Below are 27,808 nucleotides of genomic sequence, written 5' to 3' on the forward strand. Positions count from 1 at the left end.
CTTTCGACGAGGACCCCGCAACGTCGCCGGGAGCATGCTCCCGCTCGTCGTGCAGATCCTGCGTTCAAGGCAGGCCAAGCCCAGGCTCGGTTACAGCGGGATGCCACGAATCCCACGTTAACAGCCCGTCTTACCGAAGCCAAGTGTCAACGAAGGGCAGCAAATCCCGAGGCCCGGGAAGGGGACACCCAATTTTGAGCGTACGAAAGCTTCGCGTGCCCCCCGTGTTCCCGGTAGGAGAAGGGTCTCAATTTTTTTTTTACTAATTTCGGGCAAGTTAGAGCTTTTTTGGGCAAAGGTGTCTATGGCAAGCATTCTATGCATTTTTCGTGTCCGTCAACCGATCAGCGTCTGCAAGAACTCAGCTCCCTAATATGATGCAATATCGCTTTATTCTATGCAAATGCCTATACGTTTCATCACTTGGATATGCATTTTCAGTCGATTAGATATCAATAGGCATCTTTTTCAAGATCAGTATACTCACAGGTAGATAGTAAGGGTTCCTCAAAGATTTACCGCTGTGCGACCAGCGTCGACCATGTGTACGCTCGCACCGCCCTCTCTTTGTCGTCGTTCCAAGCGCTTACGTGCCTAGCTTGCGTCCGCTCTCCCTGCGCGGTGGTCCCGTCCTGGGTGTCTAGTTTCCTCCGGCTCCCCGAGGTGACGGTAGTGTTCCACGCGAATGTATGCTGCTGAGCAAAAAAAGTGAGTGCGTGTCTCTTTCTCTGGGGTGACCGCCGTCGCCACTCAAGAGAAATCAAATCTGCTCATACCTTTCATCCAAATTCTGTGTCATCTCTATGTCATGTGCTAAACTGCTTCGCTGGTAATCCACCTTCAGAGCAGAGGAATAGCCCGTTTTTTTTTTTTTTGCTGTCTTTTCAGTATCCCTTTTAGTAATGTGGTTGTGTATTGTACTATAATGGTGTCGTTCGTTATACGTATGGCAGTTGGTGTGGGTGCATTGGTATTTTTTTAGCTTGGAGTAGCTCAAGGATTGTTGCTTTACCGCTGGCAATTATTTTCGGGCGCGCTCGAACACTTCGCAAGCACTTCACATTGAACACTTCACATCGGAACGTTTTGCTCGTGATTGCTTCCCTTTCCGTACTTTCTGTGGAATAATAAATTTTCTACACTTGTCCCCAACGTTTATTACACTGATTTTTGTGTCCGCTCACAACCTTGCTTCAAAGCGACATCCCTTTACACTTTATAACCAAGAGCGATTTTTTTCAACGTTTACGCTCGTGCTCGATTTAACGCGCAAGCTGCTCCTCTCTGATCGCTGCAATGCTAGTCAAGTTCACAGCTAGGCCAGTCTCGGCCAGTCTCAAAAAAGTCTCGGCGCAAGTATATTGGTATAGAAAAGGTGTCGCATGGCTGCTTTCGCCGTTAAGGTGAAGTGAGCGACTCAGATTGAATATAGTTTTTCGAGCGATCATATTTGTCTATGCCCGTAACTTCCTGATCAGGTCACCATTTACGGCAGTATAATCTCAATTTAAACCATTACTTTGCTGGAAGGTTGATCTCCAAGACGCGTCTGGCCTCCTAACACTCCAGGCAATTCGTATGCAGGAGTTTTACGCTGCGGTGTGGATCAGAGAACAAACGGGGATAGCCCATATTCTAGTGGACGTTAAGCGGAAGAAATACAGCTGGGCAGGCCATGTAACGCGTAGGATGGATAACCGGTGGACCATTAGAGCTACAGAATGGAAATCAAAGAAGGGAAGTGCAGTTGAGGACGGCAGAAAACTAGGTAGGGTGATGAAGTAAGCAAATTTGCAGGCGCAAGTAGGGATCAGCTAGCGCAAGAGAGGGGAAATTGAACATCACAGGGAGATGCCTTCGTCGGCCTGCAGTGGACATAATCTGATGATGATGATAGTAGCGATAAGTGTCTTTCAACCACGACGACCTGGTGCCTGACGCTGTCTCATTTTGACAGTGATTTAAGAAAAGCTGTTTTCGTTCTCTACAAGTGTAATACAGTGTAATTAGCGCTTATGTTCTGCTCGACGTACTTCAATTTACGCTCCCACTTTTTGCTCTTTATGCGTGCCAATTGAACTTGTATTATGGAATTTCCAGGAACAATCCTCCACATCCATTCGTTGGTGTATTCACTGATGGGAACAAGACATAGAAAATAAACGGAGGTTTTGAAAATTGAAATTACTACATGCACTTAACAGCATTCGTCTGTGGCCATCCAGTGCCAATTCCTGCTTCTCCGCTTAGTTATTTGCGCTTAGCTTCCTACAAATTCGACTACAAACGAACATGTACACAAATCTATACCGACCACACCATATAAGCCCCACACATTACGCGGACATCTGTCCATGGTGTGGGGAGCGGCCCACTCTTGCCCACATTACGTGGGAGTGCAATTCGCGGCCGCTAATTATAAATTCCCCCAAATTAGGGCTAATACCCAGAAACAAGCAGTGGGAGACCTGGCTTGCTAGCACGAAACGGGAGAGCCAACTGGCTCTCCTCGACCAAGCCCAGCGAGCCGCTAAGGCCAGTGGAGCCCTGGACTGAGGGCCCCACCCACTCAACCTTCAATCCCTTTCATGGAATAAGCGTTTACTACTACTACTACTAGTTTCTACTTTCCTACAATAAGACTACTTTCCTACAATACGACTACTTTCCTACAATAAAACGGACTGCGGTATCTATAATGTTCAGATCTTTTTTTATTTTTATGTTGGATCTGAAATGAGCTTTTGGCTGAGAAAAGTGCTTTTGTTTCTGTATTTCAAGCGTTGATATGCAAGCAAACATACATTCAAATCAACTGTCACTCTTGATCGGCCTCTTTCCCAGATCAACCCGAGTGAAAGTAGTAATTGCTGTCCGCGTCGACCACGTGATGTTATATTGATAAATTTTGGCTAAGGCCCGGCTTATTTCGCAGCTTATGCTATGTTTCGTATATTTTAGCCAGTATTTCAAGCGTCCCAAAACAACGATTATTAATTCGTTGCCGATGGCGTCCAGATCTTCAACTAGTCTATCTGCCAGCTAAATGAAGGCACGCCGGGCATTGGGATTGCTTTTCGGGGCGCCCAGTCTACTACCTGTATTTATGCTATCTAAAAGGTTGTTTAAAGTCGATTTCCGCTATACTTAAGGCCATTGCAGAATAGTGCGGCTGTTGTGCCTTGAGCCGGAACCAGAAAGCTTGTGACTTGGCGTTCCATGTTTCTGTTCCATATTTACGGAACAGAAATTCAAGCAACTCTCCGTGAGTAACAGTAAATATATATATATATATATATATATATATATATATATATCGTATCATAAGAAGCCAACAAACAATGACACCACGGACAACACAGGGAAAACCACTTGTACTTCCTAATTGAAATAAAGAAAGTGATTAACACAAATTAAAGCGGATGAAAAACAACTGTCCGCAGGTGGGGAACGAACCCACGTCTTCGCATTACGCGTGCGATGCTCTCACCATTGAGCTGCCGCGCAGCCGTTTTCCCATCCACTTTCTGGGGTATTTATGTTTTACAACTAGAGCTCACCCTGGAAGTGTTAGACAGCGCCACCACTCACAAACCTAGGGGGGGGGGGGGGGGGGGCTTTTGCTTTCCTGTCTCTTTTCTTTAACTATCCTATCATCTCTTCTGTCACTTACTAATTTTCATAGGCGGCTTGGGTTAACCTTGTTTGTGTGCCCTCCCTTGGGTATAATGTATTAGGTTATAGTGGCAATGTACGGTTGGCGCCTGCAGACTTACGCGTTAAGCACTGCAGCGTCCCCTAGTTGGGCTCCGTGGTGGGTGGCCACCATTGCCGCCGAAATAAAACAAACCGTTATGGGAACACCAGCATTTCCCCGCCTACTTGATTGTCACCCTCTAAAGAGGGGACGCACCGATGAACTTTGCCTGTATTCCAACCGACCAAAAGAAATCTATCCGAAATACCATGTTGTACACAGTGAAAACGCTGCAAAACCGGCCAGATCCCTTTCTCCATTCATAGTTGCGAAATCTTTGACGCAAGCTTTAGGCTCAGGTTACAAAGTGATCAAAATGGCTAGCGGAGACCTTCTTCTTGAGGTCCCTCAGATACAACAGTATGAGAAACTCGGCAATCTTGTGACGTTCGGCAACGTACCAATTTCTGTATCACCACACCGATCAATGAATAGCTCACGTGGAGTCGTATCAGAAGCAGACCTCCTAGAATTATCAGAAGCAGAACTCCTGGAAGGGTGGAAAGATCAAAATGTCACCAATGTAAAACACATCATCATCAGACCGGACAGCAAAGAAATCCCCACCAAACATCTTGTCCTCACATTTGGATCTAGCGTTCTGCCTGAAACCATCGAAACAGGATACATTAGGTTAACTGTTCAACCATATGTCCCTAACCCTAGACGGTGCTTCCAATGCCAAAGATTTGGCCATGGCTCACAGAGCTGTCGTGGTCAAATAACTTGTGCAGGGTGTGGAGTACAGGGCCACTCCTCCGACAACTGTAGTGGCACTCCTCACTGTGTGAACTGCAGTGGTGACCACGCATCCTAGTCACGTTCCTGTGCAAACTGGAAAAAAGCAAATGACATAATCACCCTAAAAGTAAAAGAAAATGTTTCTTTCAAGGAAGCCCGTAAGAGGTGCTCACTTTTCCACAGCACATCTTATGCTGATGTGGCGCGTCGGGGGGCAGCGTCGCAGCGGCCACTGCCACCTGCCCAGCCCGCACGCAGCGAGCTGTGGCTTATGAACCCCTGCCCCCGGGGTGGAAGGAGCCAAGCCTACCCCACCCAACCAGCAAACAAGCCCGGTTACCCTAGGGTTACCGGCACCACAACAGTCCACGGCGACATCCTGCGCTTCGAGTAGTGAACTGGCAGGACCGCCAGCAGCGCCCACGGTGGGCGCGGTCAAGGCTGCCTCACCCTCTCCGGCCCCTGCTGCCGCTGGCAACAGCCGGCGCAGCTCGGGCCCAAAGGCAGCCCCATCGACCTCCGGGCTGGTGGGCACAAAGGTCTCGTCCTTCGCGGCGAGACTTTCTCGCGAAATTTCTCGCTCGCAAGAGCGCGTGTCCGGCGCCCCACATGAGGCAATGGACACTACACCCATCCCGACGGCGCACCAAGCGCCTAAGGAGCGGCGAGGCTCCCTCGACCGCTTCAAAAAGGACAAATCCCGCGTTACAGGGCCTCGAAAGGGCTCTGTAATCTAAGGCAACAATTCCTTCTTTTTAGTACACACAGCACCAATTTACTTTCAGTATGGAAACACAAACCATACAATGGAACGTCAGAGGCGTTCTTAGGAACCTCGATGATGTGCAAGAACTTCTCCACGAACACAATCCAAAAGTGCTGTGTGTACAGGAAACTAACCTAAAATTGGAACATACAAACTTTCTCCGACAGTATGTTACGTTTCGTAAAGACCGCGATGATGCTCTTGCATCTTCAGGCGGTGTTGCCGTTATAATTCACAAAAGCATAGCGTGTCAACGTTTAAAGCTGCAAACGCCACTTGAAGCAGTGGCAGTTCGACTTGTTCTCCTAAACAAACTCGTCACCGTTTGCTCGCTTTACATAACCCCACATTACCATTTACACAAACATGAATTTCAGTCCTTTATAGACGAATTGCCAGAACCTTATCTTGTTCTTGGGGATATCAATGCACACAGCGGTCTGTGGGGCGACTCTCGCATCGATGCGCGAGTCCATCTAATTGAAGGCTTTCTTTTCTCATCCGGTGCGTGTCTGCTGAACAAAAAAGAACCTACATATTATTGTCTTGGAAACAAAACTTTTTCTTCTATAGATCTCAGCGTAGCTTCTCCATCCATATTTCCTGAACTTGAATGGAAAGTTATAAAAAAACCCTTATGGGAGCGACCATTTCCCAATACTGCTGAGAACACCAAGACAATACGAATCTCCACCACACGTTCCCCGGTGGAAGGTCGATGCAGCGGACTGGGAGAAATTCCAAACACTTACCAATACGCTATCGTAGGCTGACATTTCATCGCTCGGAATTGACGGTGCCGTCGAATATTTTACTAATTTCATAATTGATGCAGCTTTTAAGTGTATTCCCCAAACAAGTGGACTTTCTAGCAATCGCCGTGTCCCATGGTGGAATGAACAATGCCGGAACGCACATAGGCAGCAGAACAAAGCATGGAGGCAGCTTCGCGATTCAGCTACTACTGAAAACATTGTCAATTTCAAAAAAATCAAGTCCCAAAGTAGCAGAACGCGCAGACAAGCCAGAAGAGGCAGCTGGCAAAAATTTTTATCAAGCATCAATTCGTACATGGATGAGGCCAAGGTTTGGAACAGGGTCAATAGAGTAAGAGGACGACAAACACATCCGCCTCCCCTGGTACACACGCAGGGAGACAGCGTGGAGGACCAAGCGAACCATCTGGGTGCACATTTTGAACATGTGTCCAGTTCATCACACTACTCTCTAGCATTTATGAAATACAAAACAGCAATATAAAAACAGAAACTAGACCGAAAGAGCACCGGGAACGAGCAATATAACTTATCTTTCTCTCTTGCAGAGCTGCATGCATCACTCACCTGTTGCAAACAATCTGCCCCAGGCTCTGACCGCATACTATACGAAATGTTGAAAAACCTGTCCTCTGAAACGAAGAAGACCCTTCTTTGTCTCTATAACTCTATATGGACCTCCGGCGAGATCCCCTCTGCCTGGAAAGAGGCCATAGTGATCCCTATCCTAAAGCAGGGCAAGGACCCATCGTCCGTATCCAGCTATCGGCCCATAGCTCAAACAAGCTGCATCTGCAAAGTCTTCGAGAAGATGATAAACCACCGTCTGATACATTTCCTAGAATCAAATAAGCTGCTTGACCCATACCAATGTGGGTTTCGCGATGGCCGATCCACCACTGACCATCTGATACGCATAGAGGCTCAGATTCGTGAGGCTTTTGTCAACAAGCAGTTCTTCCTGTCTGTTTTCCTCGATATGGAAAAAGCATACGACATCACGTGGCGGTTCGGAATACTGAGAGACCTCGCACACTTTGGAATACGTGGAAATATGTTGAATATCATTGAAAGTTACCTGTCCAACCGCATATTCCGTGTTCGTGTGGGTAATGCCTTATCAGTACCATATGTGCAGGAAACTGGAGTACCACAGGGTGGTGTGCTCAGTTGCACCCTTTCTATCATAAAAATGAACTCTCTGCGTCTGTACATCCCACGCAACATATTTTATTCAGTATATGTCGACGATGTACAGATAGGGTTCACCTCATGTAGCCTTGCAATCTGTGAGCGACAGGTTCAACTTGGTCTGAACAAGCTGCGTAAGTGGGCAGACGAGAATGGGTTTAGGCTTAACCCACAAAAGTCCACATGCGTCCTCTTTTCCAGAAAAAGAGGTCTGCACCCTGATCCCAACATCGAGATGCAGAGTGAGGGTCTGCCTGTAAAAACGGAACACAAATTCTTGGACGTAATTCTAGACGCGAAGCTAACATTTATCCCACTTCTAAAGTACCTAAGAAACAAGTGCATGAAAACAATGAACATCTTTAAAGTGTTGTCTCGCACTGCGTGGGGTAGTGACACAAGATGTCTATTGAATCTCTATAAGAGCCTCATCCGGTCCCGTACAGACTACGGTTCCATTATATATCACTCTGCGGCGCTGAGCGCCTTGAAGATGTTGGACCCTGTCCACCATCTAGGTATCCGACTTTCTACAGGTGCGTTCAGAACAAGCCCCGTAGAAAGCCTCTACGGTGAATCAAATGAATGGTCGCTCCATCTGCAGAGAACGTACTTATCCTTTGCATATTTCCTAAAAGTGAACTCAAACAATACGCACCCTACCTACACAACCATAAATGATCTGTCCAGTGCCCAAACCTTTCAGAACCGCCCCTCCGTGAGAAGGCCCTACGCACTGCGAGTAAGAAGTCTTGCCGAAGAAATGGATGTGTCGCTCTACGACCACGATGTCATGCCCCCTCCTGTACAGCTGCCGCCATGGCAGTGGCAGCTGATGGACTGTGATCTGCCCTTCATTGAGGTTACAAAGCATGCGCCGGTAGTACATATCCGTATGCACTTCCTCGAATTGCAGCACAAGTACTCTTGCCCGGAATATTTTACTGACGCTTCAAAGTCGCTCGCTGGCTTGTCTTACGCGACGGTCGGTCCATCCTTTTCGGCTGTGGGAGCTCTACACCCAAACATAACCATCTTTACAGCGGAGGCCTACGCCATCCTGGCGGTGGTTAAACACATCAAACAGTTAGACAGACAGAAGGCAGTCATTTATACTGACTCTTTGAGCTTATTGAAATGTTTAAAAACTCTAAGTAGGCACAGAAACCCCGTAATTATAGCTCTGTATTCCACCATTTGCACCGCGTATGTATCGAAGCAGCAAATTGTGCTCTGCTTGGTGCCAGGGCACGGCGAGATCGAAGGGAAGGAGTTGGCCGACAAGCTAGCCACATCCGTTCGCACAGACGCTGCCACTCCACCCATAGCTGTCCCTGTAATGGACATAAAACCCTTTCTCAAGAAAAAGGTCAGGGCCTACTGGCAACGTCTGTGGGACAGAAAAACGAGCAACAAATTACACACTATCAAGCCTCATCTCGCTCATTGGCCACCAGAATCGAAGACACGCCGCACACAGGTTACACTTTGCAGACTCAGAATAGGACACACATACAGTACACACGCATACTTATTGTCCGGTGGCGATCCGCCTGTCTGTGATGAATGTGGCAAGCCACTCGGTGTACTTCACGTCCTCCTGCAATGCCCTGGACTGGAGCCTCAGAGAAAAAGACATTTTCTATTACCATTACGGCAGAATCTACCATTGCATCCCTGCATATTTTTGGGCAATGAGCCTCTTTTTAAATACCAATCCGTTATCACGTTCTTAAAGGATATACCTAACTTGTTACATATCCAGGTGACTTGTAGCACAGCCTCTCTGGAGAGGCCGCTCCTGCGGTATTTTATTAAAGAAAGCACGTGCCTCCTGGTCTTTGTCTACAAAGGCCTCCGGTAGGCGTCGTGCTACTTTTATACTCTTAATACTCTAAGCACCATGACCATTTCTCATCCATTCACTACCCATAGATCATTCCACATCTCACTGCCATAATTCTACTCGATATATGTTTTACGCTTCTATACCGCGATTTGTTCTTAGGCCCCTTTACAGCCACATTGCATCCTGTCATCGGAACTCACTGATCATGGCAAACATACCATTCATTCTCTTGGCGCTCTTTGGCCACACTTGGCCCTTGCGCCACAAAACACCAAATATAATCATCATCATCACAAACTTAGGGGCGGATGTGCAACATCCTTTCTACCGCAGGCGTCGCGAGCACGTCATCTTTTTGGGTGGTGGCAACTGGTCAATAAACCCACATATGCTACCTGAAGGCATCAATGTTGCCGGATTCGAGCCCTCGTTATGTAATGAACGAGAAGAAAAGGGAACCCAGGGGCCCGATTTTTATTAATCATATCATAAGAAGCCAACAAACAATGACACGAAGAACAACATAGGAAAAATCACTTGTACTTACTAATTTAATTGAAGAAAGTGATAAATTAACAGAAATTCAAGTGGATGAAAAAACAACTGTCCGTAGGTGGGGAACGCACCGTAGAACTCACCCTGGGAGTGTTAGCCAGCGCCACCACTCACCCCTTAGGGTGAGTTCTAGTTGTAAAACATAAATACCCCAGAAAGTGGGTGGGAAAACGACTCCGCGATACCTCAATGGAGAGAGCATCGCACGTGTAATGCGAAGACGTGGGATCGTTCCCCACCTGCGGGCATTTGTTTCTTCATCCACTTTAATTTCTGATAAGTTATCACTTTCTTTAATTGAATTCGTAAGTACAAGTGATTTTCCCTATGTTGTCCTTGGTGTCATTGTTTGTTGGCTTCTTATGACATGATTAATAAAAATCGGGCCCCTCGGTTCCCTTTCTTCTTGTTCATATATGCATGCATACATACATACATACATACATACATACATACATACATACATACGCACATACATACATACATACATACATATGATCTATACATACGCACATACATACATATGATCTATACATACGCACATACATACATACATATATATGATCTATACATACGCACATACATACACGTACATTTTGCATATCAAAGCAGCGCTCATGGTTTTGTGTGGCGAGTACAATCTGCGAGTGTGGTGTCGCACGGACACAAAACTCGCTCCAATGTCCGCGGCCTGACCAGATCATCGTGCGCTGTGCGCGCGTGCGTACGTTTCGTGCGCGTTTCGCGCGCGTGTGATATGCATTTTCAGCAGTTTAGTTATCAATAGGCATCATTTTGAAAATCAGTAGACTCACAGGTAGATAATGCGAGTTCCTCAAAGATTTGCCGTGTGTGTGTGTGTGTCACGGCAAAAAAATCTACTTCATTTTTAGGTCAAAGCACTCGTAGCCTGTCAGCTCATTAGGATTTGTACTCTTTCAGGGCGATGTCTCGGTAGCTGCTTCTGCCGGGACATCAGCGAGTCCAGTGGACTCTGAAGATTCTGGTTTTGGTGGCCGATGGCAGAGACTGCTTGCATTCATTGCGCCACGCCGGAGAAGCACCACTAGAAGTTCCTTTGCAAGAATTATTGTGAAGTTGGCTGAGCCTACCCATTCAAGCAGCATCGGCAAAGAAAAAGCACCTGCCGACTCTGGTCAACCACACGCAGACCTCAATCGCAGTAGCCCGTGGGTCAGTGGGGATGCACAAACGGTGAATGTTCACGCACTAGACTTACCAGGACCTAGTGGCCTTCAGAAAATATCAAGAGTCCAACGCAGCAGTGGAGACTACCACAGTAGTGATTCAGACAGCGTGTCAACATTAAGTCAACTGGAAGACTTGGCCTCATCATCGACCCCAACCAAGTCAGATGTCGAACCCGACCCCCAAAGTATTGAAATGTCTGGCAGTTCGAGAAGCGGTGAATTGGAATCAGCGGAGTTGTCAAAAGGTCCTGCTACTCAGCCGAATAGCAGCGATCCAAGTCGCAGTGATGAACCAACCACGACATTCAGCTTCGCCCTACCTTCCGTGCCACTCGCTTTAGCACCAAACCGGCCAAAACCTTTATCACTGATCCCCAAGATTCAACATGACCCGACATTACCTGCAGTAACTTCCCGCCATCCTTTGACAGTGATAGCCGGTCGACTGAAAAAGACCAAGACATCAGTGCTTAAGTTGATGAACATCATACCGGTAAGTGAATGTCTCTCAGTCAACACATTGTTAACGACTGATTGCTACATGCGCAAAATTGGGAAACGGTACACCACACAGAGACAGACGGAAGGGTCAAGCGCAGACTACGGGCAATCTTTCCGTGTGTCTCCTGTTGTGTGGCATCCTGTTTCCCAATTTAGCGAATGTAGCCACCGGTCATTATAATGAACCAACTAGCCCTTAAGACATTCTAATTGACTCTAATGAACACATTGTTGCCTTCCTAACAAAATTCTCATAATTACATGGCAGCTCTTTACGCGAATATTCGAAGTAGACCACTGTTATCTCTAGAAGCATTGATGATTGCGCCTTCACGCTATATACCTTTCATACCAAACTTTTTCGTTCAAGGTAACTGAAAGCATAATAAAATGGTTGGATGTTAAAAATTGTGCGCGTGCTTTCTCCTCACGGTTTTGCACAACTTCTCACGACATAATTAAGACGTCGAACCTTCAAATTTTTGGTGCTTCTAAATCTGTCATTCTAGCAGCGAAATTGTTCTCATGAAGCGGGTTTGTTGTGAATGTTTTTTTTACGGTAGCTTTTAGCACAATGTAAGCCTGGTGGTTTTATGTCCATTTATGGTGCCACAAAACTTCCAATTAGAACGTGCATGAGTGGCAGCATGCTGATACCACTATGCGTGAAATGTTCAGGTAATAACCGAACTGTGTTGACTCCTTTGTCGCATTGGCGAAAGCAAACAAACAAACAAAACTGTGGCTCCAATCCATGCTGTGAAGGTGGTTGGACAGCGAAGCTGTAAACGACACCCACAACGATTACCCATTGTGACGTGAATTCACACATGTGGCTCTACAAAGAGTGAAACTAGACACAAGTGAAATGTATTTAACCACACCCTTTATTACTTCACAACGACTTTTTATTCACGCTTTTCTTCTGCCATCTTTACTTTCCATAGTCTACCCATGGTAGCCTGGAATGAACTGATTGAGTTGCTAGACCGTGGTGACGTCACTACGTGATTTCTTTGCCTTTGGGTACTTTTCCACTCGGAGTAGCTTATGCAACCGTAATCTTTACCGGGAAACACATGCGGGAGGAGGAACGCTGTAAACGACACTCACAACGATTACCCATTGTGACGTCACTTGAATTGACACACGTGGCTCTACAAAGGGTGAAAGCAGAGAGACTGGTTCTATAAGGGTCTTGAATGACGCCAACCCTTTTCGAAGCAGCTCCAAACCTAATCTCCACCCGAACGCGTCGGAGGGTGTTCCCATTGTTCACACTCGCCTTATCATCCATCATGTGGTTTTGATGCTAGTTTTCTTGTTTTCTTTTGAAAACGAGTGCTGAGCTGTATGCTTTATGCCTGATTTCAAAGGATATATGCTGTTTTTATTCAATTTTTAGCCTAGCGTTTTTGCTTAAGCCTACACGAAAATTTCCTTAGATGGTTGACGTATACAGCTTTGCTGTAAATAAAGCAGCCTGAAATTACTCTGATGTGGCGAAGTACCTACGTGGGTCACTGTACACGCAGTGCCTGTACAGCAGTTAACCATGTGTACAAAATGCTTGGGGAAAACAGTGGCTACAAGGAAAAATATGTTAAAAGAAAACGCAGGATCTGCGCAGAGCTTCCGAGGCAGTTTGATTGCGATGGACGTCACCTTAGAACGGTAGACTATAGAAAAAAAAAGTTCTGTCAAATATCAGTCGCTCGCGTCTTTGTATACATATTCTGTGATGGCCGGTAGGCGTAAGTCCACGAAATGCTACACAGTTCTACACAGTGTGGTGCACAATCATCCTTCGGATTGCCTGTGTTTATGCATTTAGCTTGATTGATTATTATTTGACACGGTCGTTGTGGATTGAGTCGTTCTTAGAGTTCGGTGTCTTATTACTGCGCACGCGTTGTCAATCGCCCTCGCGTACGTATACCAGCAAGAAATAGCGTTTTTAGTGCACCAACACTAGATTCCTTTACGAGGAATAATGTAGGCGCTGTCAATTTGTAATACAATTATGACGTCAAAAGTTGTGGCCAGAACAAAATTCAATCTTTCAGGAATATATAATCAGTGCACTAAATATATTTGTGGGGGAAAGCGTTGAAATTTTGTTGCAAACTACAGGACAGTCCATAGTTACAGATTCAGTTTGTGTTACCATCTTTACTTTTTAAAAATTGCAGGTAACAGTTAACGAATAGGCTGTTACATTCGGTCAAAGGTCTGCTAAGAAAACCTTCGGAATGTGATAGCGTGAACGCTGATAATGTGATAATACCGTACATGATTTCTTCCGGCAATCGTCAACCGCGTTGCTCCTGCATCTCTTCTCCTGATACATAAGCATCTAGCCAACTAACTCAGTTGAATTCGAAGGATAGCAGGCGTTCTGAAGAATACTACATCGCAATGCCGCGTAATTTTCTGCTTACAATTACTTTAGCCGAGAACAGTATATATGCAAAACCTTCGAATAGCAATATTGTAGGCAACAATTTTTATTCGAAGTAATACTGAACGTTTCATTGCAGAATATTAGTGACCGAATATTTAAAAGAAAGCTAGAGTGCCATTCAATCAACAGTTCATGTCGATCAAAAGAAAGTTCTTGCTGGGCAAGATTGGAATGAGATTGGCGCGAACTGTGTGTGCAAGGAACTCTATCGCGTCACCCCGTGAGTGAGAGGAGTAGGAATAGCGGCCATTTTTTTTACTGCAATCTCTTCGCGAACTGCCACATTTTTATACTGCTCTATATTCGGAATCAGTGATGATGTATTATCAGCTAATACTAAATTTTGATATTGTTATGAGCCAGTTGTCCGGCGGACAAAGAAGATGCAGAAGCATAGACCCGACGAGACGAGGAAGAAGTGAAACAATAGTGTAAATAAACCCCCTTTCCTGGAAATCTTCCCGTAACAATATTGTGCAGTTTTACATCACAGAATTACGATCTGTTCATGCGGCACGCCATAGTGGAGTAAGACATCCATGGCATACTGTTTACAGTATCAGCTTCTGGGTTAGAGGTGCACTGTTCCAATCTGACCATGTGTGTGTAAACTTTATTTAAAGAGGTCCGGAGGCTCGACTTAAGCCGAGGCGGGCCGCTCCCACGTTGGCACTGTCAGGCCAAGCCCTTCAGCAACATCATGAGCCCTCTGGACAGCCCTTAGTTGGTCTTGAAGCAATGGGCTTTGTATTCTTTTTTCCCATCGAGTCCATTCTTCCAGGAGGCTGGGAAGAGTTGCGGGGCACCCCGCGAGCATATGTTTGATTTCAATGATGCCATTACAATCATTACATTCCATCCTAATCTCCCTCTCTGGATATATTTTGTTAATGTGGTACGGCGTGGGGTATGTACCCGTTTGCAATAAGCGCAGCGAGACTGCCTGAGCCCTGTTTAGTTTTGAGTGTGGCAATGGGAGTTGCCTGCGTACTAGATAATGTTTGATTATCTCATAAGTTATTAAATTATCTCTATATTCCCCGGCCTGATGGTGAACGGCTCGGTTATGGCTGTCACGGTTAGCAAGTCCTCGTGCCAAGTCATGCGCAACCTCGTTAAGGCTTACCCGAGTCTCGCCCACTTTCCCCATATGCGCAGGAAACCATTGGATATCCGTTCTCCTAATCGTAATGTTTTCAAAGATTTTAGTGGCAACTCCAGCTACGTAGCCTTTATCGAAACCTTTTATAGCGGTTTTTGAATCACTGTAAATGAAGGCCAAATTATTACTCCTGATGGCTAGAGCAATTGCCACTTGTTCCGCCACCATGGGTTCCTTGGTAAAATAGTGATAGCGTCTTGCACCTTTCCTTGCGAATTTGATACAATGGCCGTATAGGCTTCTTTACCTTTCACCCAGGCAGCATCAACTATAGCTGCCAGTTGGTTCTACTGTTCTATCTCCTGCAAGAGTGCTTTAGCTCTTGCCTTTCTCCTTTTGATATTATATTCTGGATGCATGTTTCTGGCAAGAGGGTTGGTTCTGATCCTATCCCTAACTTCACTATTTAATTCCACTTCAGCCTCTCTTGGGCTCCTTGATCTATTAGATTCTACACCTATTGTCTGTAATATCTTTCTGCCTGCTCGTGTTTCTTCAGTCTTTCGTATTGCGCTAGCTGTTGGGCCTCAGTGATTTCTTCCATTGTGTTGTGGACTCCTAGACTCATGAGCTTGTCAGTTGCAGCGGTACTCGGTATCCCTAGGGCTATTTTAACAAGTTTTCTGATTATGACATTGGTTTTGTTAAGTTCTGCCTGTTTCCAATTGAATAATCCGGCCACGTAAGTGAAGTGGCAGAAAGCAAGAGAGTGCATTAGCCTCAAAGTGATATATCCAGTGATATGCTTCGTTTCATTGTACTCCCAAAATTATCCAGCGGAGCATCGAAAAAGGACGAAGCCGAGGTGACAGCACGTCCGCTCTCTTCGACTTCTTCTTCTTCTTCTCAATCATCTTCAATCTCACCATGGGATAATTTTGTTTATCAGTGGCCGTCGGAGTCAGTGGCCATTGGAGCGCAACACACACACAAACATTAGTGCATATCGGCCCACATTTCTTTACACTGCATAAACCTTCGGATGAGCTCCTGAAAGAGGCTAGAAACATACTTGTAAACGATGTTGGAACAAAGAAGGTTTAATAAAATGAAAAGGGATGCATCGCGAGAACAGTCAGAGCACGCGCACACACTAGCACAATACAGCGTTCCACACCAACTGCTAATGATAGATTTGACAGCACCACCTAAGGATAACACTCGACCGTTCTGGCATACTGGTTGTCCTCAGTGAGTCATTAACATCGTCATCATCATCATCATCATCATCAGCCTATATTTTATGTCGACTGCAGGACGAAGGCCTCTCCCTGCGATCTCCAATTACCCCTGTCTTACGCTAGCGTATTCCAACTTGCGCCATTAACATATTTCTGGATATATCGTGGTCTTGTTCGTCGTTGCTCACTTTGTCTTGACTTCGACTTTCCTTTTCTTTCATTTTTTTTTGTTTTTCATTAAAATGACTTGACTGCTCTACTCATACGGTCTCGGATTTGTCCACAGGGCTTGAGCTCGTCGATGATTTGCCGAAGCAACTGTCGTTCTTCCGATGAAGCTCGATAAGGGGGTCGACTCACTGGTGTACTTCCCGTTCTTTTCCTAAATTGTCATGGTCGCCCCAGGCGTGCATCCGAGCTCATTTGTGTGCAGTAAATGCTATTCTTCTTTCTGTGCGTCTGTCATAGACGGCCCGACCTTGACTTCCTCAGCCTTTCTTGGTGATCTCGCCTTTGCTGATCGTTCAACGTAGTTGACCACTTGCAGAGAAGATGCTGGCCCACCAGGATTCTCAAGTTCAACAGGATCACCACGTTTGACTTCATGACCTTTTTTTCAAGGAGATGTCTGAGTGCAGTAGATTCATGATCGGGAGGCTTGTCTTTCCATCTTTCAGTGTACACAAGTAGCCAGACTCATTGGCTTAGAGAAAAGCACAAGACCGTTTGGTTCCACACAATGTCAAAATCTGAGACCATGGTACCTTATTGAACCGTGTTACGTTCAAGCTTGATCTTTTCACATGTAGACAAGGCCACTCGCTCATGGTCGCTGCTGATTTCAATCTCGCTGAGTACAGTGACATCTCGCTCATCCAGCAGCATGGTGATGCCTTCTTTCCTCAGCAGCACAACATTGGGTGTGTCAATGATGTTCGTTCTTAAGATAATGTCAAGCCCTGTGATGGCATCGTCTGGAACTACGTGCTTCCTCACGTCCTTGAACCAGTTGCTGTCAACTTCTAAATTAGCCTCGAGCTTTTCCATTGTTTCGCAAGTTCCACCACTACCGCGTGACTGCTCAGTTATTTGTGTTGGTTACTCGTTTGCGTATCTACATGGTATATTTGACTTGATCAAGGTGATTTCTGCACCAGTGTCCAGAAGAGTGGCTGCTGGTTCGCCATTTCCTTTCAAGTCATGGAATTGGGCAATCTCCGTGCGAGATGAGCATTCTTCACAACTGCAGCATTTTGGTCCCTGCAGGCATGTTTGCATCGCGACGTTCTCGTCCTGTCGTGACTGCGGTTCGTTTGTCTTCGAAAATTGCGCAGGCTTCTCATCCCTGTGTCTTCGATCTGGCGTGAACTTCGCTTCGCGGTTTTTCTCGAAGCACTCATAACTGGTAGTGTTGCGCAGGAAGTCATTATTGGAATTGTGGCCACCGTTCCTCATGGCGTTATTTAAGTCTCTCGACACCAGCCCTGTGACGATTTCTTTTTTTTTCCTCGACACTTAGGCCAAAGCGCACAAAGTTTTCTTTCTCATGGTAGTAGTTCTCGTAGTGCTCCCCTTTTTGTTGTCGCCCTCTTCCATGAGCGTGCACTGCTCTTGTATTTTCGATGGTTGACGAACGTAGACATCTCGGCAGAGAGCTTCCCAGGACTGCCGTGAAGAACAACTACCTCCCGTGGTATGCTGCCAGTTGCGCGCAGGACCCGACAGACTTAATTTCACCACGGTGAGCTTTTCCCCCTCGCTCCACCACGCCAAGCTTGCTGTTTGGTTGAAATCTACAATTCATTCCTTTGCAGCAATGTCGCCCTCGAGCCCGGATAAGGTTGACACAGGTTGCTGATGTGTCCAGAGTCATTCGTATGGGCCCCTGCGTTACAAATTTCTCGAGTATCTGTTGGTTCTCACGCACCACTTGCGTCCACACTTCCAAGATGCCCACGGACTCCGCTGGTGCTCAGGGCTCTCCATAGCTTGCCGTCCTCCGCAGTAGCGCGTTTCTCGAACTCTGAACGGTAACATTCACACACGAATGTTCGATGGCCTTGTCAATCATTTAAGGATCGCAATCTTATCCCACTTCTGACGTGTAAACGATGTTGGAAGAAACAAGGTTTAATAAAATGAAAATAGATCTATCGCGAGAACAGTCGGAGCGCGCGCACACACAAGCGCACCGCAGCATTCCACGCCAGCTGTTGATGAGGATAGGTTTGGCATCATGTCCTAAGAATAACATATCCAATGCATAAATGTGTGTAACTCTTTCACACAGACATTGTCTTCGAAATACCTTGCAGAAGATGAGCTAGTTAGTCCTAAGGTAGTCTTTTTTTTTTTGCAGCTTGTATCAGTATTTCAAGTAACACAACCTAAAATCTTTATGAAATAATTTATCAAGGGAAATCACAAATACAGAACACAGGTGCCAACTTCTATTGTGCAACTGCAGTCGCTCCACATAAAAGTGTGGGGTGTGCATGTCCTGTATGCGCGCTTCTATGACAGTCAAATTGCTTCCATCTCCCAGCCTAATTCCCCAGAAACACTGGTTTGCATGTATTGCTTGTAGTTTAGCACGTTGCGTAATATTTTCTGCACGCAAATTTGGCAACGCTGATGTGGGGTGTGATGTGGTGATGTGGGGTGAAACCTAGGAGACTTTTCAAATTACCCAGTAGGCAATCAGTATCATATGTATCCAGGATAGATACACATACATGTATCTACTACGGCAGTACAATTTTTAAAGTCTATTCCAGCATTTTTTTTACATTTCCCGCGAGCCTCAGGGCACGTTCAGGCGGTTGCCGCGTTTTATTGCCATATGAATTACATGAACACTATATGCGATCCTTCGCTATCCTCAATAGGTACGAAAAATTGTGCGTTATTTAGTTTTGATGTTTTCGGCAGAACATTACTTACAATAAATGCGCACTTTCTCTTTGCGTGAAATTTTGAACGCAGGGTGGCGATATATGTGTACGCCCGTTCATGTTTCAATCGCACATGCTAGACAGCTTTGCTTTCTGGAATGAATCGTAACACCGCTACGCAGACCTGGCTAGCTTGTGCCAACGTTTTCCCACACGTAGTGGCCATCGTAGTACCTGTTAGGGCCGAGTTTATGCAGCGAAGCCCCACGTACAGTCGAGTGCAAAATATTAGAGACCACGGGAGCGGCGACCAAACTAAAGCCCCTTGATGTTAGAAAGTAGCGACACGCTTTGATCTACGCCGCCACACCCTCGCCGGCGCGGTCAACCTCCTCCTTTTCTCCCCCTCTTTCGCGGAGGCAGCGCATCCGCCACGCTGAATGGCTGCGGCGCGCGCGACTACCCGGTCAGGTGACCCTGACGTCACGAAAACTGCGCGGAACTTGCTTTCGCGCGCCTTTGGTTTCTCCCGCTCGCCATGAGCAGTCCAAGTAGTGGTCGCCCTGCCGCTCCGAACGTGTGTTTCCCAAGTTTTTCCATCCTTTCGTAGGAATCTGAGCTTCGTTTTCAGTAAAAATGCCTTGCTGCTGCGCGTTTCACTGCAGCAGCAGGTCAGAGAAAGGGCAAGCCTTATTTTATATCCCCCGAGGTGAACGGAATGTCGTGCGTCGGAAGCAGTGGCTCCATAACATCTGGAGAAGGGATTTCGCCCCTTCTAAGCACGCTGTTCTTTGCGAGGCGAATGTTGCAGCTTTCCTCATATTTGCGGATGAAGTTGCATGAAGATTTTAATGCTCTTCGCATAGCCGGACTCTTCGTTCAGTTCAGTACAGAGCACCGATAACTGTGCATATAGTTTTTTTCTTAAAGTGAGGCGGCTCAAATTTTTGTTGACTCTTCGACCCGTGACAAAGCTTTTTGTGTTTTCGCGCGTGCGTTAGTTTTCAAATGTATGTAATGTGTGAGTTAATGCCTGTAACTCATATTTTGTAGTTGTGTGCGTGTGTGTGTGCGTGTTTGTGTATGTGCGTGCGTGTGTGCGTGTATGTGTGTGCGCGCGCGCGTGTGTGTGTGCGTGTGATCCTTGCGCCTGATACTTGTGAAGTCAAGGAACTATTTTACTCTTATTGCGTGCTTATTGTATCTTTGCAAAGTTTCAATACTGCGAGCATTTCTTTTTCTTTACGTACTTTATGTTGCGAAGGCATGAACCGCCATATATATGTAGATAAGTGGTATTATGTATTATTCGCGCATGCTCATTAAGTACAAGCCACGCGCTTCTGATAATCTCCCTCAATTCTGATTAACTTGCTATCTTGAAGTCTGTAAGTTAATTATCAAGTGCCAGTCTTAGCAGTTTCCGTGTAAGCAATCAGCCTTTTGTTGTTGTTGTTGTTGTTTTTTGAGATAGAGACTTAGGTTACTCCCAGAGGTGATTGAATGTAATTTCTCGTCGTTTCATAGTGACGGAATACAGGCGCGTGTGTAAAGTTCTATGTTGGCTGTTTCGCAAACACAGCACGTATTTTGCACAGTGGCATTGATACAAAGGCTTTTGGCCCACTCATTTTGGCGAATTCACTTTAAGTAAACTATCACATTTCTTCTTGGTTACCTTCTCTGAGCATTTTAAGAGCGAATATTGTGAACCAAATTCTAGTTTATACTCTACGCTGCTTATATTGTATGCACCCAATACACCTCCGCGTTACGGACTATCCAAGTGGCTCAGCCACTGCTTGGTACTCATTTTTTCGGAGCGCTTCCGCTTCTATTTATCGAAGCGTCCTAAAAAAAAATGTCACGACGTTCTATCGGAAACGTACTTTCGTCATGACAGTTTCACAAGGGATAAATTCCCATACAACGCTTGAAAGGGCCGAATAAACAAGCGCGCGCATTGATTCTAATGCGGCTGCAGCGAGCCACTGGAGGGTTCAGGGCCGCGCCGGCCCGGTGAGGGGGAGAAATCCGAGGAGAATTGAGGAGGAAAGCGCGCACGGGGGGGAGAGTGTCGCTACTTTCTAACATCAAGGGGCTTTAGACCAAACTAGGGTGCCTCGATGCCCAGCGCCGCCGTCCAGGGTGGAGACAACCCCGCTGGCGCCGCCATATTGTGTCACACGAGCTGAGACTCAGCTACGCTTGCGTTCATAAAGTGTTACTCGCGGCGCGCTTCCAAGTGCTTTGCCTTGATAAGGATTTTTTTATCGGTGTCCCATCTGCATATATTTATAACCAATAGCCGTTAACTCGTCGAAGACGTAAATGTATGGCGCCGGGAACATGCCCCAAGTTGCCTAATTCAATCACATTTAATATGCCGTGTGTATGTTTAAAATACGCACTATTTTTTTTGCGCTTCGATGCTTGGTATATAAGGTTTGCGACCCCCTGTGTGTGGAAGTTTTTCTTTTTCGCTGTTGTATTTTGGTTTACACGTCACGCCTCCTTTACCGTAGCCAGCCACTCGCGCACGGCGGTTAGTTTCCCTTGCGTTGCGCGTGCTCTTCGCGTTCGTTGCAATTATTTGACGATATCTACGCGCAATTTTTGCTTTTTTTGCCCACAAAACTGTGTGCTGACAGGATTAAGCTGGTGTAAAAATAACTGCGATGTGAAAATAAGGTTTAGTTAGTGCTGTAGAGAAAAATGCAACGTAACTTGTCTGTGTCAATCTTGCGTAGTACACACAAGAAATCAAACGATGCACAAAATACATTTACTTATAATGTCTAGTACAATCAATCATGAAAGAGATATGTACATGAAAAATTATATGTACTGTGTGGCGCCTGAAGGCTATGTTGAAAGACGAGATAAAAAAATTAATTCGCAAGGTAGGCTCGACACACAATTCGGGATAGAGAGAGTTTTTTTTTTTTATTCATTACATGGGGGGGGGGGGGGGGTTCAAGTGAGTACATCAACCTTATTACACACAATATAAATCGAAAACGAGAATGCAAACAAGAAAACGCAACCGCGGATAATATTAATCAAGATATCCAGCCAGAATACATACATCAGCTACCATCGAATACGTCGCATCAGCCAAACACATCGATGGCGAGTACAGAACATTTCATAAATAACCATTAGAACACTGATAACTACATTGAAAAAATAAACAACACTGCATACATATCACGTACAAAAACCGTAAATGAAACTAAGACAGTCAAATACAGATTAGCAATGTTTTTCACTTCGAAAATATAGTCCATGATGATGTAGGGCTGTTGACTTTAACAGACGGCGCCCATCCTGTCGATTTCCCTCGTACTGGTCCTCTTCAAAGTGTTTCTAAGTACAGGTAAAACAACAAAAGTGATTATTGATATGAAAAGTTGCCTTGTAAATACAGAGAACCCATTACAGTGCTTCGCTTACCTCGCTTCACACGTTTCGAAGAAATGCACAGGCTACAACAGACACCATGCCAGAAAGCGCCGAAACATTTTGGTCCCATGATGCCCCTTAACTCTACTACACCTGGGCATACCGTGCACAGGCATGTAAAGACCGTCACAGTACCCACTACGATCGGGAATGAGCACGAATGACCATCGGCTTACGATCACCACGCTACAAATATGTACAAGTCTAAAAAATCAGCTATGTAACGTAACACCCTGAGGTCCGCAAGATATCTCCTGAGAAATCAGAGAAAATCACAATGTTTCGCTTACCACGTACAAAACAGCCGCTCTCCCCAGACGAAGCACTGCGTTCTTTAGTCCCAAATAACCAGTACCGAAAAAAGAAAAAAAAGAAACAAGAGACACACACGATGTGTGCTTCCCGTGAAAAAGGAAAATAGGTGGCTTACGTGACGATTCGTAGCTAATGTAAGACTATTTCGCGGCTAAGCATCTTCGTCAGTCCTTAAAATAAGGGTACAGACTGCGCCCATCAAAACGAAAAAAGCCTATGCGACGCGCGCTCGCAAACCATACGCTACTCAGACAGCATCGGTGCAGTGCTTACTTAGTTCGTGAGCGAACATAGGTACGTGAGCGAGGATCAGAGAATACTTTCTTATTTAAATGAAAAACACGGTGCGGTAGTCTAAACATTCTTGACACTTACCTCACAAATGCACGAGTTATCCGTCGCCTTCCAGTGATCGCGCTTTACTTGGGCTTCCCATCTCTTCCGTCGCTCTGGGTCCCGGGGGAAGCGAAAACAACGCAGTCCTTTACGCGTCGATCCGGCGCACTTGGGAACACAACAGCCCGTCATGTCGACACGATGCACTTGATAGCTTGTCAGTCATGCGGCTGAACACTGTCTAGCAAGTAGAAGCGTCCGCGAAGCATCCGCGCGCACTGTGCCTCGAACTCAGCACCGGCACCAAGCAATCACAACAGCTCGCTGTGACACAATATGGCGTCGCAGCGAGAAAGCGGCGGCGCGGGGGCGGTCAAAGGTTGGCACCACCCTGAACGGCGGCGCTGGCATCGAGGCACCCTAGACCAAACTGCATGGCTGCGCCTTCTGACGGCTGCGCGCCGAAGTTCGAGAGCGCTACTGCGCACGCGCGTCCTTTCTTACCTGCCAGCCTGCTCGTTCGCTCGCTACAACCGCGCGCGCACCGGAACGCGTGAGAGAGCGCAAGGCGTCACTTCTGCAGTCGCCGTCGAATCGGCCGAGTGATGATATCGTCATATCGTGACGAAAACACTTCATTTGCACTGGCATCGCTCGGAGCGCGCCACTCTCTGCGCCTTACTTGTTGACGCTCCGCGGTGCGAAAAACATGCTTTGCGTCACTTTTTCTGACATCGAGTTTTGCGATAAGGTTAGAAAGCAGCGATGTCTTTTGCGCTCGGCCGATTCGACGGCGACTGCAGAAGTGACACCTTGCGTTCTCTCACGCGTTCCGGTGCGCGCGCGGTTGAAACGAGCGAACCAGCAGGCTGGCAGGTAAGAAAGGACGCGCGCGCGCAGTACACGCTCTCGAACTTCGGCGCGCAGCCGCCAGAAGGCGCAGCCATGCAGTTTGGTCGCCGCTCCCGTGGTCTCTAATATTTTGCACTCGACTGTACCTTCCATGGTATGGTATGGAGAACTTTATTGAGTCCTGAAGGTAAACCCTGGGTTGACGCGGGCCGCTCCCACGTTGGGACTGTCAGGCCGAGCCCTTCAGCCACATCGCGAGCCTTCTGGACTGCCGTACCTTCCATCGCGCAAACGTATCCCCACGTGGCAAATGCTACAACACCAGTCGAGAAGCTCCTGTATAACGCGAATCGCACTGAAACAAGGCGAACTTGCTTAGCTTACGCGCCAAGACCACTGCGTGGTGCAGACGCAGCATCAACGAGCTGGTGCGTGCGCGGCGCAAGCTGCAGCTCAATGCCAGGGGCACCGGGCGGTATCGGGACGCGTGCGTGCTTGTGCTTGCGCGTGCTTGTGCTTGCGCGTGCTTGTGCTTGCGCGTGCGTGCGTGCTTGCGCGTGCGTGCGCGTGCGCGTGCGTGTGCGTGTGCGTGCGCGCGGCATGCCACGCATGCTTACTTAGCCAGGTTAGGTTTAGCCAGATTTCACGTTCCCACTAAAGCTACGAGCCTTCGTGCAATATTCTAAATGTTGCTATTACATTCATTATTTCGCCCTGTGCGCGAAGTTGCGATTTTTTTAAATAAAAGAAATCAGTAAAATTGTCCGATGGCCGGATTTGAACAGAAGACCTCTAGCACAGAATACTGTAATACTGTAGCACATAATATTGTGACCATTACGCCAAAGAGGCGTGTCCCCCATTACGGCGTGCCTCATAATCGTATCGTAGTTTTGACATGCTGAATTCCAGGATATTATTTAAAATATTTCGCTCCTCATACGTCAACATGTGGGCCGATCACACAGATAGGGCAGTAAAAACGAGTCAACACTCCTGGCGCGAGGAGTGACGCAATAAACTGTGATGCGCTGTGACTGCACCCCTATATCACAGCCAACTCCCTCAGGAAGAATTTATTTCATCGACTTCAACTGGAGGTTTAATCGCCTTCCAACTTTTTATAATGTGCGTCTGCGCACTAGTTCAGGCTTCGAAGTTGTAATTCACTTTTCGCGTTGGCTTGTTTTACTTGCGAATTGTAAATAAAAAGGGTCTCTTAAAGATGCGGTCTGCCTTTTTTCGCTGCTTTCAAATGGCAGTACGTATACCTGCTTAGAAAAAGCTAACACTCTGTACAGGCGGTATTTATTAGGGTGCTTGAGCTCGGTCTACCTTTATGACTGTTTTATAAAAGTGCAACTTTTTGTGATTTACACAAGGGATGCTGCTGGAGTCAAATTCTCATTGATGGAAATTGTCTTCGTCAGGGCAGTAACTGCTTTCAGCAGCTCTTCCAACACAAGGTTTTGTTGAAACGTTACCTTCAGCAACATTCCAACCATTGTAGATTGCTTCAAGCCTCCATGTTTCTGTGAACTTGTCTGGTTCGGCATCTTCAGGATGCATGTAGCCTTTTCATAGGTTTGACACATTTGGTGAAAATCTATGTAACGCGGAGCAAAGTCCCTAATACGTTGTTTAAACATATGCGAAAGGCGAGTCAACAGCGGTTGTCCCTGAAAAATAACAGGCTCTTGTTTGGCGGATTACTGCACTATGCGGATTGTTCATGACGCTGCACAACCTTCGGGATCGGCACACATTTTTAGACTATTATCTGCAGGAGGGGCCCATAATAAAACGGTATCCTCTGGTTCCCTCTTCAGGCACGCGCTGTCTTCAACAAGCGTATGTGGGTTTCATTTTAGTCTATTTTTTCATAACTAATCATTTTTACTGCTGCGTACACAGCTCCCGGCTAACTTGGCGCGTATTTTGTTCCCAGCTCCATCTGGACGCCTTTTTACCTGGCTTCCATTTACTAAAGTGTCTGAAATTGTCTAATTTACCATACGAAAGAAGTTATATAGCCTGAATCCACGATACCCAAATTGATCTGAACTAGCCCAAAAAGACAGTCTTCAATAAGAATTGAAGGTGTATTTTATGTCGGACCGGCAGCCCTGTTGATGAGCGGTGTTGGCTAACACTCCGAAAGCTGGGTTTTAAGGACCCCACGCGGGGTCCAGTCCAAAAATTTTGCATGTACTACGTACGTTGCAAAGCCCTGTGAAAGCGGCGTTTCACAGCAATAATGTTTTTCAGATTGGCTCATTTTTAGAGGAAACGGTATAAGTTGAAATGCTGTGTTGCCATGCTGTGAGGAGGTGAGCGTCAATGCCAATAGGGAACATTTTCCTTTGCCTCTACTAGCGTGCGCAAACCACATTCCTACACACCTCTGCAAGAATGGAGGGACCAAGCCACGTTCATGTCACCATCCCTTCCTCCATATGTTTCATTTTTATTCCACATGTTTCCGTGTGGAAGGCACGGTGCGCATTCGGTGACAGTTTTTCGTGTTCTGCATTGCATGATTTACCAAAAATTACCTGCCAGCAGCGGCGACATTGCAGACTGCGTGGTGCGTACAGGCGCTTGTGTCTGTGTCGTAGATTCCCCGATGGAATGGCGGCCACTTAAAGTTTTAGGGCGTGGCAAGTATAGTTTAAAACTGCACGTAGTCATATTCCTATTGTCACTTCTCTCTTCAATTTTGAGCTAGCCACAAATTTGGTTGGTTCACTATGTCAAGGTAAAGTATTCACTGACTGTTCGTGATAATCAGAGTAAAGCATTGCATATAATGCTACTGCGACTAACATTTGGAGTGCTCGCCAATTTCAGCACTGTTTGATAGCCACTAAACTTCAATCTTCTTCAAATCTCACGCAATATTTCAATAGCAGCAATCAAGTGCTCCCGCTTGTAGGGTTTGTACGTTTTATGCGGGCACTTTTGTATGATACATTAGGAATGTGTTTTTTTTTTCAGTTTTCATTACACTGGACAGTTTAAACTGGCGTGCAAGTATGAGGATCACTGCTGATTGACTGTTTCCTTACTAGGACTGTAGCAACCGGTCAATATGATAGACCGTTCTTCTACATGTCTCCACGGGAATTATTCTACTAGCAGCGCCATGTACGGTTAAAAATGACGACTGTGCGGTAATTATTGTTCAGATTTCAACATGCTTGGTATATTTGGGAGTCTGGAAAAAAATCAGGCAAGTTTGCACTCGGTCGCGCAAAGCTTAGGCACAGCGAAGCTTACTGGCTGCTATTGCTAGGTAAGAACTTGGCTGCCGCTAGGTTCTAACTTGGTTTAACTTAACTGCGCATCTAGGAAGGTATTCTCGAGCGATCACTTTCGGAGATACCTTCCCTTTTGCGACATTTCGAGTGACAAGCGCTGGACGCATCGGCGCCTACGAGCGACAGCGTTCCTGTCATGCCACAAACGCATGCAGGCTAACAAAGGTTGGCACAGTGCCAAGAACGCTGCTGCTTGCCGACGCCGAACGCGTTGGAGGCTGGCCGCTCGATATCAATCGGCCAGCTTCGCTGTGTCTTGAGCTTTGCGTGGCCTAGTGCAAGCGTTCACCTTTTTTTTCTCCTGGCTCAGCGCGCCGCGGAGAGAAGAGAGGCAGGGGTTGGGAAGGCAGTGAGCTGGCGAGGAGGAGTGTCCCCCTCCTCTGGGTGGCCATGACTACCACGGCTACGCTCCACAAATTACGGCTGGCTTAAACAGCTTTGCTGTTAAAATAAAACTTTGACTGTAGGTATC

At 46.4% G+C, this 27,808-nt stretch overlaps 1 protein-coding gene across 2 annotated transcripts in view; it reads left to right on the forward strand.

Annotated features, from left to right (window-relative positions):
- Window positions 1-27,808, forward strand: part of LOC125940140 (uncharacterized) — a 70,316-nt gene that overhangs the window by 15,525 nt on the left and 26,983 nt on the right. For both annotated transcript variants that reach the window (XM_049655856.1, XM_049655855.1), the window contains exon 2: window positions 10,578-11,339. In XM_049655856.1, the coding sequence (XP_049511813.1) occupies window positions 10,578-11,339 (762 nt within the window). The remainder of the gene's footprint in view (window positions 1-10,577; window positions 11,340-27,808) is intronic.

Source organism: Dermacentor silvarum, chromosome 9 (assembly GCF_013339745.2).
Source record: "Dermacentor silvarum isolate Dsil-2018 chromosome 9, BIME_Dsil_1.4, whole genome shotgun sequence".
Lineage (NCBI taxonomy): Eukaryota > Metazoa > Arthropoda > Arachnida > Ixodida > Ixodidae > Dermacentor > Dermacentor silvarum.